The sequence below is a fragment of the Miniopterus schreibersii genome (genome assembly GCF_964146895.1).
Source record: "Miniopterus schreibersii genome assembly, chromosome: 12".
Classification (NCBI taxonomy): domain Eukaryota; kingdom Metazoa; phylum Chordata; class Mammalia; order Chiroptera; family Miniopteridae; genus Miniopterus; species Miniopterus schreibersii.
The window spans coordinates 73819459-73834363 of NC_138112.1; the positions used below are offsets into that span (position 1 = coordinate 73819459).

General features: G+C 60.2%; 2 protein-coding genes across 2 annotated transcripts; one reads left to right on the forward strand and one right to left on the reverse strand.

The window, feature by feature from the left end:
- Positions 1-767: 767 nt before the first annotated feature.
- On the reverse strand, positions 768-4654 carry DRD4 (dopamine receptor D4; the record flags this gene model as incomplete). The annotated part of the gene is made up of 4 exons (XM_081154924.1): positions 768-920; positions 1460-2165; positions 2941-3053; positions 4379-4654. 4 exons carry the CDS (start codon positions 4652-4654, stop codon positions 768-770), a joined length of 1248 nt encoding a protein of 415 aa, XP_081011050.1.
- An 8187-nt stretch (positions 4655-12841) lies between these two features.
- Positions 12842-14119, forward strand: SCT (secretin). The gene is made up of 4 exons (XM_081153597.1): positions 12842-13192; positions 13383-13484; positions 13629-13721; positions 13903-14119. The coding sequence occupies exons 1-4, from the start codon at positions 13119-13121 to the stop codon at positions 14018-14020; spliced, it is 387 nt and encodes a 128-aa protein (XP_081009723.1). The 5' UTR covers positions 12842-13118; the 3' UTR covers positions 14021-14119.
- The last annotated feature ends 786 nt before the right edge of the window (positions 14120-14905 follow it).

A 14905-nucleotide genomic window follows, 5' to 3' on the forward strand; every position in this document is an offset into this window, starting at 1 on the left:
GGCCATTTGGAAGTGAGGCTGGCCTTGCCTGCCCCCTCCCGGCACTGACCACAGAGCCCCCGCAGTGCTGGCCGGGCTGCCTTGCTGCTCAGCACCTGTCCAGCGCTGTTCCCCCTGAGCAGGGCGGAACCTGGTTAACTCTCAGTATTGGGACTGCTCCTGGGGGGAGACCAGGCATGTCTGCTGGAGCCGTCCTCATACTTTACGGGCAAGAAGGTGCCCAAAGCTCAAGCAACCACCAGAGCTGGGTCCTGCCCAGGTGCCCCTCCACTGCCGGTCAAACCCTTGTCATCCCCAGTCCAGCAGGAAACAGGTGACAAGGACAAGGTGGCCATGGGGACAAGTCTTGAAGGGGATGGGGGGTGGTCAGGGAGGCTTCTTGGTGGAGGTTTCAGCGGGGACCACGAGCAGAAAAGAGCGAGTTCCCAGAGGGGAGGAGCTTCACAGGCAGAGGCTGTGCCTGACCTGGGCGCCTCCCAGCCAGGCTCCTCACACTCAGACGAGAGCTCGGCACCTCCCAGCCGCTGTCAGGGCCCCGGGAGAAATGCACCCCAGCAGACGGGAAGCCCCCGCTGGCCTGTTCCTGGTTGGAAGGACCGAGAGCTGTGTCTTCCTGGGGGCAGCCCTAGCAAAGGGGCAGCTCGGGTGGCTCTGCCCTGCCTTAGGCCCTGCACCGCCTCCCTCCTCCTGTGCCCTGGGCCCAGCCGCTCAGGCTGAGGATGGCCGAGGGCCCCCGAGGGAGAAGGGGCCTGCCTTGGTGGGCCCACCTAGCACCCAGGCCCTTCTCGGGCTTTGGGCATCTCTGGCTGGGAGCTGTGCTCTGGCCTTGACGCAGCTGCCAAAACGGTGGGTGGGGTCACCTCAGCTGTGTTTTCAGGGGACTGCGGGGCCACCTTGGCTCCTCTGGAAGGGCCCTCCCACTGCGGGAAGGGGCAGCAGCAGGAAACTGGGACCCCAGTCCCAGGGCAAGGTCCCTGCAGGGTGAACCGTCCACTCTCTCCCACTGAGGGCGGGAAACACCCAGGACGCTGAGGGGCGGAAGCTGCTGGCCCAGAACACCGGGTGGGGGCTGGGGGCCCTGCAGCTGGTGCTCAGGTGGGGGGAGGGGACCTGCTGCAGGAGGCCTGGGCCACTGTGGGGAGCCCTGGGGCAGCCCCCGGGCGCAGAGGCCTGGACTCCCCGCAAGGGCTGCCCTGGCCCGGATGCTTCTCCTTGGGGTTCAACCCCCAACTCCCCACCTCACCCGAACCAGGAGTCCGTGCGTGGGGTCTGTTCTCTGGGCTTCCCCATTGGGGAGGAAGGAAGGGGTTGACCGGCCCGATGGGGTCCGTGGGGGCCTGGCGCGGGGCAGCCCCCCGTCCGTGGCCCCCTCCCCGCCCCACCCCTTCGGCGCCTTCTGGTTGGGTGCTTAGGAAGGAATCGGTTTAATTCCTGGTACAAGATCGGGCCCTGCCCTTGCCCCCCGCGGGGAGGTGGGGTCTGCCGGGCGGCGGGGGCACAGCGCCTTGCGGAACGCGCCGCGGAACCCGGCGCTGAACGCGGTGTAGATGACCGGGTTGAGCGCGCTGTTGAGGTAGCCCAGCCAGGTGACCGCGCTGACCAGCCGCGGGGACACGGCGCAGGCGGGACACAGCGCCCGCGTGACGTGCACGACGAAGAAGGGCGTCCAGCAGACCAGGAAGGCCCCTGGGGGGCGGGGGCGTGAGCCGGGGCCCCGCGGCGCTGCCCCTCCCCGCGCCGGGGCCCGGTACGCACCGACCACCACGGGCAGGGCCCTCCTGGCCTTGCGCTCCCGGCCGGGGGTCCTGGCGCGCCTCCTGCGGGCCTGCGGCGGGCGCTCCGCGGGGGCGGCGTCGGGGGGCGCGCGGCCGGGCAGCGGGGCGCGGCGCGCGGCCTCCCGGCGCCGCAGGCCCCGGAACGTGGCCCAGCCCAGCAGCAGCATCAGCGGGCAGGGCAGGAGGAAGGAGCACGCGGAGGACCAGACCACGTAGGCGCGGTGCTCCAGGCGGCACACGGCGGGGTCGCGGCCGCGCGCGTCGTTGAGGCCGCACAGCACGGGCGCCGCCACCGCCGCCGCCAGCAGCCACGTGGCGCCGACGAGCAGCAGCTGCCGCCCGCCCCGGGCCCGGCGGTGGTAGCGCAGGGGCACGGCCACGGCCACGAACCTGCGGGGGCGCGGTGAGGGCGGCGGGCGGGCGGGGCGCTGGGGCTGGGGGCGGGGCTAGGGGCGGGGGCGGGGCGCGGGGGGCGGGGACCGAGCGCGGTGAGGGCGGCGGGCGGGCGGGGCGCTGGGGCTGGGGGCGGGGCTAGGGGCGGGGCCGGGGGCGGGGGGCGGGGACCGAGCGCGGTGAGGGCGGCGGGCGTGCGGGGCGCTGGGGCGGGGGGCGGGGCCTAGGGGCGGGGGCGGGGCGGGGGCGGGGGCGGGGGGCGGGGACCGAGCGCGGTGAGGGCGGCGGGCGTGCGGGGCGCTGGGGCGGGGGGCGGGGGCGGGGGCGGGGGGCGGGGACCGAGCGCGGTGAGGGCGGCGGGCGTGCGGGGCGCTGGGGCGGGGGGCGGGGGCGGGGCTAGGGGCGGGGCTAGGGGCGGGGGCGGGGGGCGGGGACCGAGCGCGGTGAGGGCGACGGGCGTGCGGGGCGCTGGGGCGGGGGGCGGGGGCGGGGGCGGGGGGCGGGGACCGAGCGCGGTGAGGGCGGCGGGCGTGCGGGGCGCTGGGGCGGGGGGCGGGGGCGGGGCTAGGGGCGGGGCGGGGGGCGGGGACCGAGCGCGGTGAGGGCGGCGGGCGTGCGGGGCGCTGGGGCGGGGGGCGGGGGCGGGGGCGGGGGGCGGGGACCGAGCGCGGTGAGGGCGGCGGGCGTGCGGGGCGCTGGGGCTGGGGGCGGGGCCTAGGGGCGGGGCCTAGGGGCGGGGCCTAGGGCGGGGCGGGGGCGGGGCGCGGCCCACCTGTCCACGCTGATGGCGCACAGGTTGAAGATGGACGCGGTGCACAGCATGACGTCCAGGGCCAGGAGCGCGTCGCAGAGGCCGGGGCTCAGCAGCCACACGCCGCCCTGGACCTGGGCCCCGAGGAGGGGGCGGGGCAGTAACAAACGCCCCCAGACCCTCTGAGTCCGCCAGCGGGGCCCAGGCCAGCGGCCCTCTGCCCCCCTACACCTCCTTTTGTTAGAACTGGAAAAGGCTTGGGGGGGGTGGGGGTGGGGGCTATAATGGCCTGAGGACCCCGATCCTTGATGACACGGGGCTCAGGGTGCCAGGGGTTCGGCACCCCGCTGCCCGGAGGGGCCGTCACCACTCTGTCTGCCCCCCAGAGCACAGCGGACAGTCGGTCAGTCTGGTTAAACTCTGTCGCTGTTCTGGGACTTTGGACAAGCGGCTCCCCTTCTGCGCCCTCACCTGGAAAGTGGCACCCACATAATTGTCCGTAGGATAAACGAATTAAAAGGTATAAAGACCTGGGCACTGTGCCCAGCGCCCCCACCAAGGGCAAAGGAGCAGACAGCTGCCCACCTTCTAAATCCCCTCCCGCTGATTTGGGACGATTAGGAGCTTAAGGCCTTCACTGTGGCGTCTGCCTGCGGCTCTGGGGGACGGCAGGTCAGGCAGGTGCTTGTCCTGCTGGCCTCGGCCCAACCGCACACCATTCACTGTGTCCGCTCTAGAAACCCCGAGCCGAGCCTCCTCCACAGCCCAGGACACCGCGTCCCCAGCGCAGCCCTAGAGCTTCTCCGTGCCCAAACCTCGGAGCAGACAGGGCTGGCACCCACGGCACCCGCCCAAGCACCGGACTTGGTCTGGAGTGGAGGCTCCGGGCCGGGTTCTCCGCGGGGACCCCACAGCCTCAGTCCTGCTGTCCCCCCCAGGCCTCCTCTCCCTCCGCCCTTCACTGCGCTTCCCACCGTGGGCTGGGTCCGTGCGTGGATGAGGCCTCCTTCATGGTTGGCACTACTGTGTGTGTTCCTGGTCACGCGTGGCTGTGGCCAATGCGGTGATGTGTGTGTCTCTGTGCTCCAGGGGGAGCGGGGGGGGGGGTCCTGAATCTGCCTGCCTGTCCACCTGGCTCCCCTGGGGCGGGGAACCCCGCTGAGGGTGGGGGTGGGCGGCTGGACTGCTAAAGTCGCCTGCTTGTGGGGTCCCTGGCTTTAAGTACAGGGGTCATCTTTTGGATAACGGACACTAACACAGGAAGGGCGAGAAGGGAGGGACAGAAGAGGGAAGGTCCGCAGATGGACAACGAGATGGGGGGGGGGCTCGGGGCCCCGCTCCGGGTCCTGGGAAGGCAAGAGGCCGGGTCGCGCTGGGTCCTCGCGTAAACCGGCGCGGGGGCCGGAGGAGTGTGGCGGGGGCGCGGGGGGGTGCGCCCCGCAGTCGTCGACGCGCTCACCTCGGAGTAGACGAAGAGCGGCAGCACCAGCAGGGCGAGGAGCAGGTCCGCGGCCGCCAGGCTCACCACGAAGTAGTTGGTGGGCGTCTGCAGGGCGCGCTCGGCCGCCACGCTCACGCACACGAGCGCGTTCCCCGCGAGCACCGCGCCGATGAGCAGCACGCCCCCCGCCAGCGCCGCCGCCGCCCCCGGCCCCGCCAGCCCCGCGCCGCCCCCCGCGCCCGGCCCGCGCCCGGCCAGCAGCCCGTCCGCGTCCTCGCCGCTGCGGTTCCCCATCGCGCGCCCGCCCCGCGCCCGCAGCGAGCGCTCAGCACCGCGGACAGAGCCCAGGTCGCGCCCCCGGGAGCCCCGCCCTCGGCCCCGCCCCCCCCGCCCAGGCTCGGTGGGCCCCGGGGGGGGGGCGGCGTGCGCCCTGTATTTGCCCACCTTGGACTTTTGCGCTTCGCTGGACCGGTAGCTGGACCAAGGCAATGGCCAGACGAGATGCGAGTGGAGCGAGGTGATTGGCACGGGCCGGCCCAGCTCAGGGTTGGGGTGAGGCGGGCGGGTCTGCGCTCCGGGGAACCGTCGGAGGCGGAACCACACCCCGAGGCGCGCGAACGCCCACGCAGCGCCGTCCCGCCCGGCAGCGGAGACCCCGGGCCCCTACTTGCGCCCAAGCTGGGCGTCCCCTCTCCCGGGGACGCTCCTGGAGGCGCTCGAGGCGCCGGCGGGGCCGGTTCTCACTCCACGCTGTTCACGCGGCGTGGGACGACACGCTTCTCAGGCTGGTCCCGCGGGGGGACTAGAGCCCTGGCTCCACCCGCAGGCCCGGGGCGCTCAGGAGCCGCCCCCTCGGGTCCCCCGAGGATCCGCTGCGCGTGAGGCACCTGGTCCACCGTCCCCCACTCTCCAACACCCCTCCGACCCCCCCCCAGCCCTGACACGTCCCCCGCAATAATCGCTGACTCCGGCCCAGGGCCCTGCACCCCATTCCAGGGAGCAGCCTTTGGTCTGGTCCCCGGACCACCCTGGGCTACTGCCTGACCATCCTCCCGGTGGGCAGCTGAGTGGTCAACCCCAGACCCGCTCCATCACCTCGGACCATGTGGCCCTGAGCACGTGTGCGCCCCCCTCAGCCTGGGACTTGGGACCTGGGACGTGGTGTTGACCTCAGAGCCCCAGGTGAGATAAGTGAAGCTTAGCGACGCCTGGTCGCGGAGAAAAGAAAAGCCCCAGTGAGCACCCTCTCTCCCTGCACCCACCACACCTCAAACTCACTGGGCTCATCACCCCACCTGCCAACGCAAGACTGTGGGAGCCGGGGAGGTGGGGAGGGTCCCCGATGCACGCAGGCAGGACTGCCTTGTGGAGCAGGTCCCTGGCTGGACGGGCAGGTCGGCGGGACCGTCCTCTGGGACATCACAGCCGAGCCCAGAGACAGCGTGCTGGGAAAATGTGCTCCCCGAGATTTTTCACTATGGACCTCCTCACACAGCAGGGGCCCCTGGTATGGAGCCCCGTCCTCACAGGGGCCACGAAGGGGGGCCATCCAAGTGCACTGCTCCGTGGGAGCCTCCGGCTTGGCTACCAGAGGAATGCTGGCTTCATAAAACGAGCAGGGAAAAGCTTCCTTCCCTTCCCTTCTCTGTGACAGATTCCATAACATTGATATTCACTCTTCCTAAGTGTCGGGAGAGTTTGCCAGGGAAGACACCTGGGCCTGGAGTTTTCTCTGTTGGACAGGGTTTTGGTTCTGGTTTTGATTCTGTGTATGTGTGTTAAACCTGACCCGAGGATATTTTTTCCATTGATTTGTTACAGAGGTTGGAAGGGAGGGAGCGGGAGAGAGACACACACATCCACTGGTTGCCTCCCCTGCGCCCGCGGAGGTGGGGATCGAACCTGCAACCCAGGAACGTGCCCTTGACCGGGGAATCGAAATCGGGACCCTCCTGTGGGCGGCCAGACGCTCCAGCCCCTGAGCAGCACTGGCCAGGGCTTGTTGGACAGGCTCTAACGGGGAAGCCGGTTTCCCTAACAATACAGCACTGTTCAGGCTCTTCCTCTGAAGGCAAGCAGTTGGTCTTCCAAGGAATTGGTCGGGTCCACGTTAGTTTTCAGATGTGGGCCTGGCACTGTTTAGATATGCTAATGTCCCCTTATCTCTTTTTACACCTGCCAGGTCCCTGGTGACAGCACCTCTCCCATCCCGTGTATTTGTAAATCATATCTTTCCTTTTTTTTTTCTTTCCTTGGTCAGCCTTGCTAGATAGAGGCTTATCAATTTTACTGATCTTTTCAAAGAAACAGCTTTTGCGTTCATGGATTTTTCTATAGATTTTTATGTTTGTTTTCCATTTCATTCATTTCTGCCCTTATCTTTATTACTTCCCTTCTTCTGCTTGCTTTATACTTAATATGCCCCTTTTCTAGTTTCTTAAAAGGCCACTTATTTCAGAAAGTTCGTCTTTTCTAACATAAGCATTTAATGCTACAGATATCCCTCTAAGACGCATCCACATGTTTTTGTGTTTTCGACTATGTTGTTTAATTTCCAAAGGCAAAAAAAGAAAGAAAGAAAGAAAGAAAATCCCTGAAAACCCTTGATCTAAACCTCACGCCTCATTTAAAAACTAACTCCAGCCCGGCCGGGCGTGGCTCAGCGGTTGAGCATTGACCTAGGATCCAGGCGATCGGGGTTCAATTCCCGGTCAGGGCACATGCCCAGGTTTGGGGCTCCATCCCCAGTCGGGGGCGTGCAGGAGGCAGCCAATCAATGACTCTTTCATCAGTGATGTTTCTCTCTCTCTCCCTCTCCCTTTCTTCCTCTGAAATCAATAAAGATTTTTTTTTTTTAAAGCATCCAAGCCCTGGCTGGTGTGGCTCAGTGGGTTAGGTGTCATCCTGTGCACTGAGGGGTTGCCAGTTTGGTTCCCGGTCAGGGCACATGCCCGGGTTTTGGGCTCAATCCCCAGTCAGGAGCTTGCAAGAGGTGGCCATTGATGTTTCTCTCTCTCTAAAAATAAAAATAAATTAATAAAAAAGTTTTTTAAAAGGCATCCAAAATTGGAAAGAAAAAGTAAAACTATTTCTATTTGCCAGTGATGTTATGTATAGAACATTTAAAAAACCCACAAAGCCTGTTGGAGCTAATAAACAAATGCAGCACAGTTGCAGAATATAAGTGAACATATAAAAATTAGTTACATTTCTATACACTGGCCATGATCCAAAAATAAAGTTAAGGAAAAAACATTCATTTGCAATAGCATCAAAAATAATAAAATACTTAGGAATAAATTTAGCCAAGAAAGTGAAAGACATGTACCCTGAAAACTAGAAGACGTTGCTGGGAGAGGTTAAAGGCACACAAGTCGACCCGTGTTCATGGATTGGAAGACTGTGGAGACTGTTGAGACGGCCTTTCTCACCAAACCTATATACAGATTTTATACACTCACTATCAAAACCCCAACAGCTTTTAATTTTTCAAAAAATGGAAAAGCTTCTGGGCTAGTGTGGCTCAGTTGGTTGCATGTGTCCTGTGCACCAAGAAGGTGCAGGTTGGATTCCTGTTCTGGGGCCATGCCCAGGCTGGCCCCCCGTGCATGTTTCAACTGATGTTTCTATTTCTCTCTCCCTCTCCCTTTTCCTTTCTCTAAAATCAATAAAAACATATTTAAAAATAGAATAAAAAATGGAAAAGCCAATCCCAAAATTCATATGGAATTATAACCAGCCCAAATAACCAAAACATCCTTGAAAAAGAAAAAGTTGTAGGACTCATGCCTTCTGATTTCAAAACTTACTACCCCCCGGCCGGGCATGGCTCAGTGGTTGAACGTCAACCTGGGATCCAGGCGATTGAGGTTCGATTCCCGGTCAGGGCACATGCCTGGGTTGTGGGTTTGATCCATGACTCTCTCATCATTGATGTTTCTATCTCTCTCTCCCTCTCCTTTCCCCTCTCTGAAATCAATAAAGATATATATTTTTTTAAAATTTAAATTTAAAAAACTTACTACCAAGCTTCCATTAGCACATTCTTCCTTCCCCAGTGAATAATTTTGACACCCCTGGTACCCACACACAAAACAATGAAGCTGGACACTTACCTCACACCGTATATGAAAATTAACTCAAAATGGGTCAAAGACCCACATATATGATCTAAAACTATAAAACTCTTGGAAGAAAACATAGGGCCAGATCCCCATGACACTCAGGGTTGGCAATGGCTTCTTACATATAACAACAAAAGCACAAACCAAAACAACAAATAGATCACTGGATTTCATGAAAGTAAAATCTTTTGTCCATCAAATTATAAGAGTGGGGAATTGTCACCCACCGCACCATTCTTTTGACGTTGCTTCTGTAAATGCTGACTCTGACTAATATGTAGCTTCTAGATAAACAGAGTGTTTGTATAAGAATCCTAGGAACTAACTTCAGAAGGTACAGGCTCCAACCTTCAGGTGTTCCAGCTCCAGGAGGTTTGTTGACCTTCAACCCTAGAACCAGGGTGACACACACTAAACCATCACATGACCAGTTTTGAGATCCTTATCGAAATGGACTGTGCTGGCTGCACATAGAGAGCTTTTCTTTTTTCTTTTGAGGATTTTTTTTTTTCCCACAGAGAGAGTGTGGCAGGGAGGAAGGAAGAGAAGAGAGAGTGAGAGATGTGAGACAGACACATCAGTTGGTTGCCTCTCGAATGTTCCCAGGCCAGGGCTGGGGATCGAACCTGTGACTGTTCTGTGTGCAGGCCAATGCTCTAACCATTGAGCCATTACTGGTCAGGGCTAAAGAACTTTTCAACCCCCTCCCCTTGATCCCTTTGTTCTACTTTCCCTCTCCCTCCTTTCAAAAACCTCTGCCTGCACTGAGATTTTAAGATGGGTTTTGAGATGAGAGTCTCCCCCATCTTCTCAGGTGGCTGGCACTTAAATAAACCACTTTCCTTCCCACCAGCACCTATCTCATGAGTTTGGCTTTCGCTGCAGCAGTCAGTTGAACCTGGGTTTTGGTTACAAAAAGACATCATCAAGAGAGTGAAAAGAAAACCCAAAGAACAGGGGGAAATATTTACAAATCACATACCTGGTAAGGGTCTAACATCCAGAATATATAAAGAACTCTTACAACTCAGCAACAAAAAGACAAACAATCACATTTAAAAATGGGCAAAGGCCTGGCAGGCATGGTTCAGTGGTTATAATGTCGGCCTGTGTACCAAAGGGTCTTGGGTTCGATTTCCAGTCAATCGCATGTATCTGAGTTTTGGGTTCACTTCTCAGCGTCAGGGTGTGGAGAGGAGACAACCAATGGATATGTCCCTCTCACGTCAATGTTTCTCTCTTTTTCTCTCTCCCTCTCTTCCCCTCCATCCCTTCCACTCTCTCTCTCTCAATGGAAAAAAATATCCTCAGGGGAAGATTAAGAAACAAACAAATAAAATAAAGCAGCTGAGCCTCATTCCACCCACCCCGCAAGTGCCTTTACCATTCCGCTCCACAGGTTCCCACAGCGTCAGCTGGCTCTTCCTCGCTGCAGGTTTGATGACTCAGCTTTGCTTGATCAACAGGTGATCTCTCTGCACGAGTCAACAAATGACAGTCCTTATCTGTTTGAGTGACTCCTTATAGATGAAATAATACAATTTCTGCAATCTGCTCCAAAATTAATTTGAAATAAAAATAGAGGAAGATGATGGGCTAGAAGGGACAGGTCATAACTTGTCACAGTTGAGTTCATTCTACTTTTGTATATTTTAAATTCTCTGTAATAATAGACAAGTTATTTCTCGATGAGGTCACTCTGTTACTGTGCTTCCCAGGCTCATATCCTGAAAGCATCCCCAGTTGTAACACCAGCTGTGCTGGGCTATGCTTGCCTGTGGCTGGTGGGAGGCAGGAGGAGCAGAGTGGTTACGGGTTTGAGAGAAATGATTCTTTTCAGTGCCCACCTACTACACCCTAATCTAGAACTAAGAGTAGATATGAGTCACTTAAATTTTTTTTTTAATCCTCACTTGAGGATATTTTTTCCATTGCTTTTCAGAAAGAGTGGAAGGGAGAGTGAGAGAAACATGGATGTGAGAGAGACACATCGACAGGTTGCCTCAACCAGGGCTGGGGATTGAGCCTGCAACCGAGGTACATGCCCTTGACTGGAATAGAATCCAGGACCCTTTTGTCCGTGGGCCAATTCTCTAACCACTGAGCCAAACTGGCTAGGGCATGGGTCACTTAAATTTAACATTTAAATCTTGGTTAAAACAAAAAATGGCCCCGTCCCGGGTGGCTCAGTTGGTTGAGCACCATCCTGTGTACCGAAAGGTCACCGGTTGGATTCCCAGTCAGGACACACACCCAAGTTTTGGATTCAATCCCCGGTCAGGGTGGGTAAGGAAGGCAACTCATCGCTGTTTCTCTCTCCCTCTCCCTTCCTCTCTCTCTAAAAATCAACAAAAACATATTTTTTAAAAGGTGTGGACAGCCTGGCCGGTGTGGCTCAGCTGACTCTTCTGTGTGTTGGTATCGAGGACCCGGCTGAGGTTGCTGTCCTGGGAACGGTGGCTCCCTCGCTTGCATCTGTGGGCTGAATGTGGGATTCTGTCGTAGCTTGTATCACATGCTGCTTCTTAGTCGTGTCCACACTAGGGAGGCAAAGTTGGGGCCCCACGGTACTCCTTAGGTCACCTCCTTCCTGGTTCCACTTGCCCATAAGGGCACGGAAAAGCCTGGACCCCATCGCATTCTGTCCACACTTCAGAACGGCCACCAAATTAGCAAGGCAGCCACAGCGTGGCTTTGTGAAGACACAGAAAAATCTAAGCAGCAGGGACAGCGGTGACAGCCTTTGCAGCTGAGGTGAAGGCAGTCACAGAACCCTCTGCGACAGGAACGGACACTGACAACACCCAGCGCTGCGAGGACTCGGAGCAGCCGAGGCCTCACTCACTGCGGGTGGGGACGCAAGGCAGTTTGGTGGTTTCCTAGAAAACCAAATATACTCTCACCGTAGGATCCAGCAACTGTGCTCCTCGGTATTTACTCAAAGGAACTGAAAGTTTACGTCCATAAAAAACTTGCACGTAGGTAATTTATAGCAGCTTTATTCATAACTGCCAAGACTTGGAAATAGCAAAGACGTCCTTCAGTAGGTGATGAATAAATAAACTGGTCCATCCAGACAGTGGAATATTACTCAGAATATTATAAAAAGAAATGAGCTACTGCTCTGACTGGTTTGGCTCAGTGGTTGGAGCATCGGCCTGCGGACTGAAGGGTCTCTGGTTCCATTCTGGTCAAGGGCACGTGCCTCAGTTTCAGGTTCGGTCCCCGGCCCCGGGTCTGGGTGCATGTGGGAGGCAACCAATCGATGTGCCTCTTTCACATCGATGTTTTTTTTTTCTCTCTCTCTCCCTTTCACTCTCTCTGAAAAGCAATGGAAAAAATATCCTCAGTGAGGATTAAAAAGAAAGAAATGAGCTGCTAAGCCATAAAAAGAGGAAACTAAATGCGTTTTTGTAAGTGAAAGAAGCCCATCTGAAAGGGCTACGTACTGTGTGATGCCAACTCTATGGCACTGGAAAAGGCAGAACTATGGAGACAGTGAGCAGATCAGTGGTGCTGGGATTAGGGGGAGGGGTGGACAGGTCAGCACAGAGGGTTCTAGGGTAGAGAAACTGCTCCATGTGAGACTGTGACGGTGGACACGTGTCATTTCACATTAGTTCAAACCCACAGGATGGACAACACGGAGAGTGAACCCTCATGTCAACTGCGGACTTAGTTAATAACAATGTATCAGTATCGGTCCATCAACAATGGGCTGATACATAATCAACTGATACATAATCAACAGTGTAACAATGTAGCACTGGAGGCGCCAGGAAGAGGGGAGGCTGGGTGGGTCCCAGAACTCTGGATTTCAGCTCCAATTTCCTGTAAGCCTAAAACTGCTCTGAGAAAGGGGTATTACTGATTATATTTAAAATGCGTGCAGAGTTTAACACAAGAATTACTAGTTTATGACTTCATTTACTAGGTTTGTAATTGATGCTTAAGGCTTTCATGCGCCGGGGCTTTTAAAAGCCTAACTTAATCCCGTATTGATTAAGCTGCAGGACCCAGCTGCTCCCCTTTTCCTCCTCTACTTTCCGCGTCTCCACCTCTGATCCCCCCTGACACGGGCTCAGGTCTCTGATGCCTCGAAAAATACCAACGCGGAGGCACCCCCGGGCTCTGATCGCGCCCTCCGCGCCGCCCCCCGCCCCCTCTCCTGCCGCCCCGGCCCGCGGCGAACGGCAGTGGGGTCCCCGGCCGGCGCCGCGACAGCCCCGGAGCCCGCGCCCGCCCAGCCCCGCGCACCGCGGGGCCTCGCCTTTCGTCCCGGCCCGGACCCTCCCGAGCCCCCCTCCGAGGCCCCGGGCGCCGCGGTTCCGCGCTTTGCACGCGCCGGTCTGTCCTTCCCCCGGCCCGCGAGGGTCAGCCCGTCCGCTCCCGGCTGACCTCCCGCCCCAAGTCCGCACCGGGGCGCCGGCGCGGCGGGACTTGGGGGCGCGCAGCCAGCCGGGGCGACAGATGGGGGGGCGGCCCTGACCTTCCCGCGGATCGATGGGGCGTGGCCGGGGCTGAGCGGAGCCGGGGCGGCGCTGATGCCCCCGCTCGCCCTGCCCTGGGCGGCACTATAAGGACCGCGGGGCTCGGCCGTGGCAGCGGCGCTCAGCACCCCCGGCGCGTCCACCATGGCCCCCCGCGCCCTGCTGCTGCTGCTGCTGCCGCTCCTCGGGGGCTCCGCCGCGCGCCCCGCGCCCCCCAGGTGAGCCCGCCGCTCCTCGGGGCCCCTCCCCGGCCCCGCGCCCCCAGGTGAGCCCGCCGCTCCTCGGGGGGCCCCCCTCCCCGGCCCCGCGCCCCCAGGTGAGCCCGCCGCTCCTCGGGGCCCCTCCCCGGCCCCGCGCCCGCCCCCCATCCCGGCCTGACCCTCCTCCCGCCGCCCCCCCCTTCCCCAGGACCCCGAGACACTCGGACGGGACGTTCACCAGCGAGCTCAGTCGCCTGCGGGAGAGCGCGCGGCTGCAGCGGCTGCTCCAGGGCCTGGTGGGGAAGCGCAGGTGAGGGCGGCGGGGGCACCTGGGGGGGGACACCTGCCCGCGGCGGGGGCACTGAAGGGGACAGGCCCTGCAGGGGGACCCCCTTCACCTCAGCAGTTCCGCCCCCTGACTCCAGGACTAATTCTGATGTGGGGCGGGGGGCAGCGAGCAGGACACGGAGAACAGCACGTCCTTGACCAAGTCCGCCGAGGGCCCCCTCTGCCTGCTGTGGTCCAGCGTGCCCCTCCTGCAGACCTGGTGAGCAGGGGGGCAGCCTGGCACCTGCAGGCTCCTCCCCCAGACCCCTCACCTGCTCCTCCGGGCACCCTGGGTCCTGGCGGGAACTGGGCAGGCAGTGGGCCAGGGGTCTGGGAGAGGCTCAGCCAGTTCACCAGGCGGCCAGCTGCAAGCCTCAGCCCCAACCCCCCCGTGTCTGCAGGATGCCGCTGAGGCCCCCCCTGGGTCAGGCCTGGTCTCCGAGGCCATCTCCTGGACTCGGGCCTGCAGTCATGGCTTCAGGCCCTGCCGTCCCCGCTGAGACCCAGAAGCAGCCGTGAAAGGAACCTCCCTCCAGGGACCCAGGGAGGCTGGGCTGGGGGCGGGGAGAGGGAAGGGGTGTTGCACTTGGCACCAATAAAGGAGGAATTCAGACCCTGGCCTGGTGAGCCTGCTGTGTGTGCCCCCTCGGTACATGGAGGCAGCCCTGCGGGGCGGAGCTGTCGGAGGGAAAGAGACCCCATCCCAGGAGTCCAGCTCTGTGGCCACGCCCAGCCGCCCTTTAAACCTGGGAAGCCAGCGGGCGCCTCACCTTCCCGTTTCCTTATCTCTGGCATCAGGGCCACATCCTGTCCCATTGACTGAGCTCCCCAGGACCCGCCCACACCCCTCGCCATCCATTCAGCAAACATTCAGGGACATCAAAGGGAGGCTGAGTTTGAGGAGGCTCAGGATGGGCCAGAAGAGGTGACAGGTGGGGAGGGGGCATCACAGGGGGCCAGGAATCTTAGCTCCCTGTCCAGGCCCCGTGGTTTTGGACAAGAGGCTTGACCAGTCCAGGCTGTGGGGCAGGGGCAGTGAGGACACCTCAAGGAGTGCTGGGGCTGCAGGAGGCCACATGGACACAGGACACAGGTGGAACGGTCCCAGCAGAGCTAGTAGGAGCTCAGGGATGGTGTTCAGGAAGGGTCCCTCCGTCCCTCCTGACCCTCCCAGTGGCCTCTCCCTGGAGGCTGGGCTTGGGCTCCAAGGAAAAACAAGGGTAGGGCGGTTGGGGGCCAGGGCCAAGGAGTCTCTCCAGAATCACCCGCTGTTGGGTATGCGAGCCCGTGGGGACCCAGGGTCCCCTGAAGCACTGTCATCTCCATTAATGTGGCCCTGCCCTACTCTACCTGGAGGGAGCCAGCTCATTTGGGGGGCTGGTAGGCGTATCCCCAGGACACAAA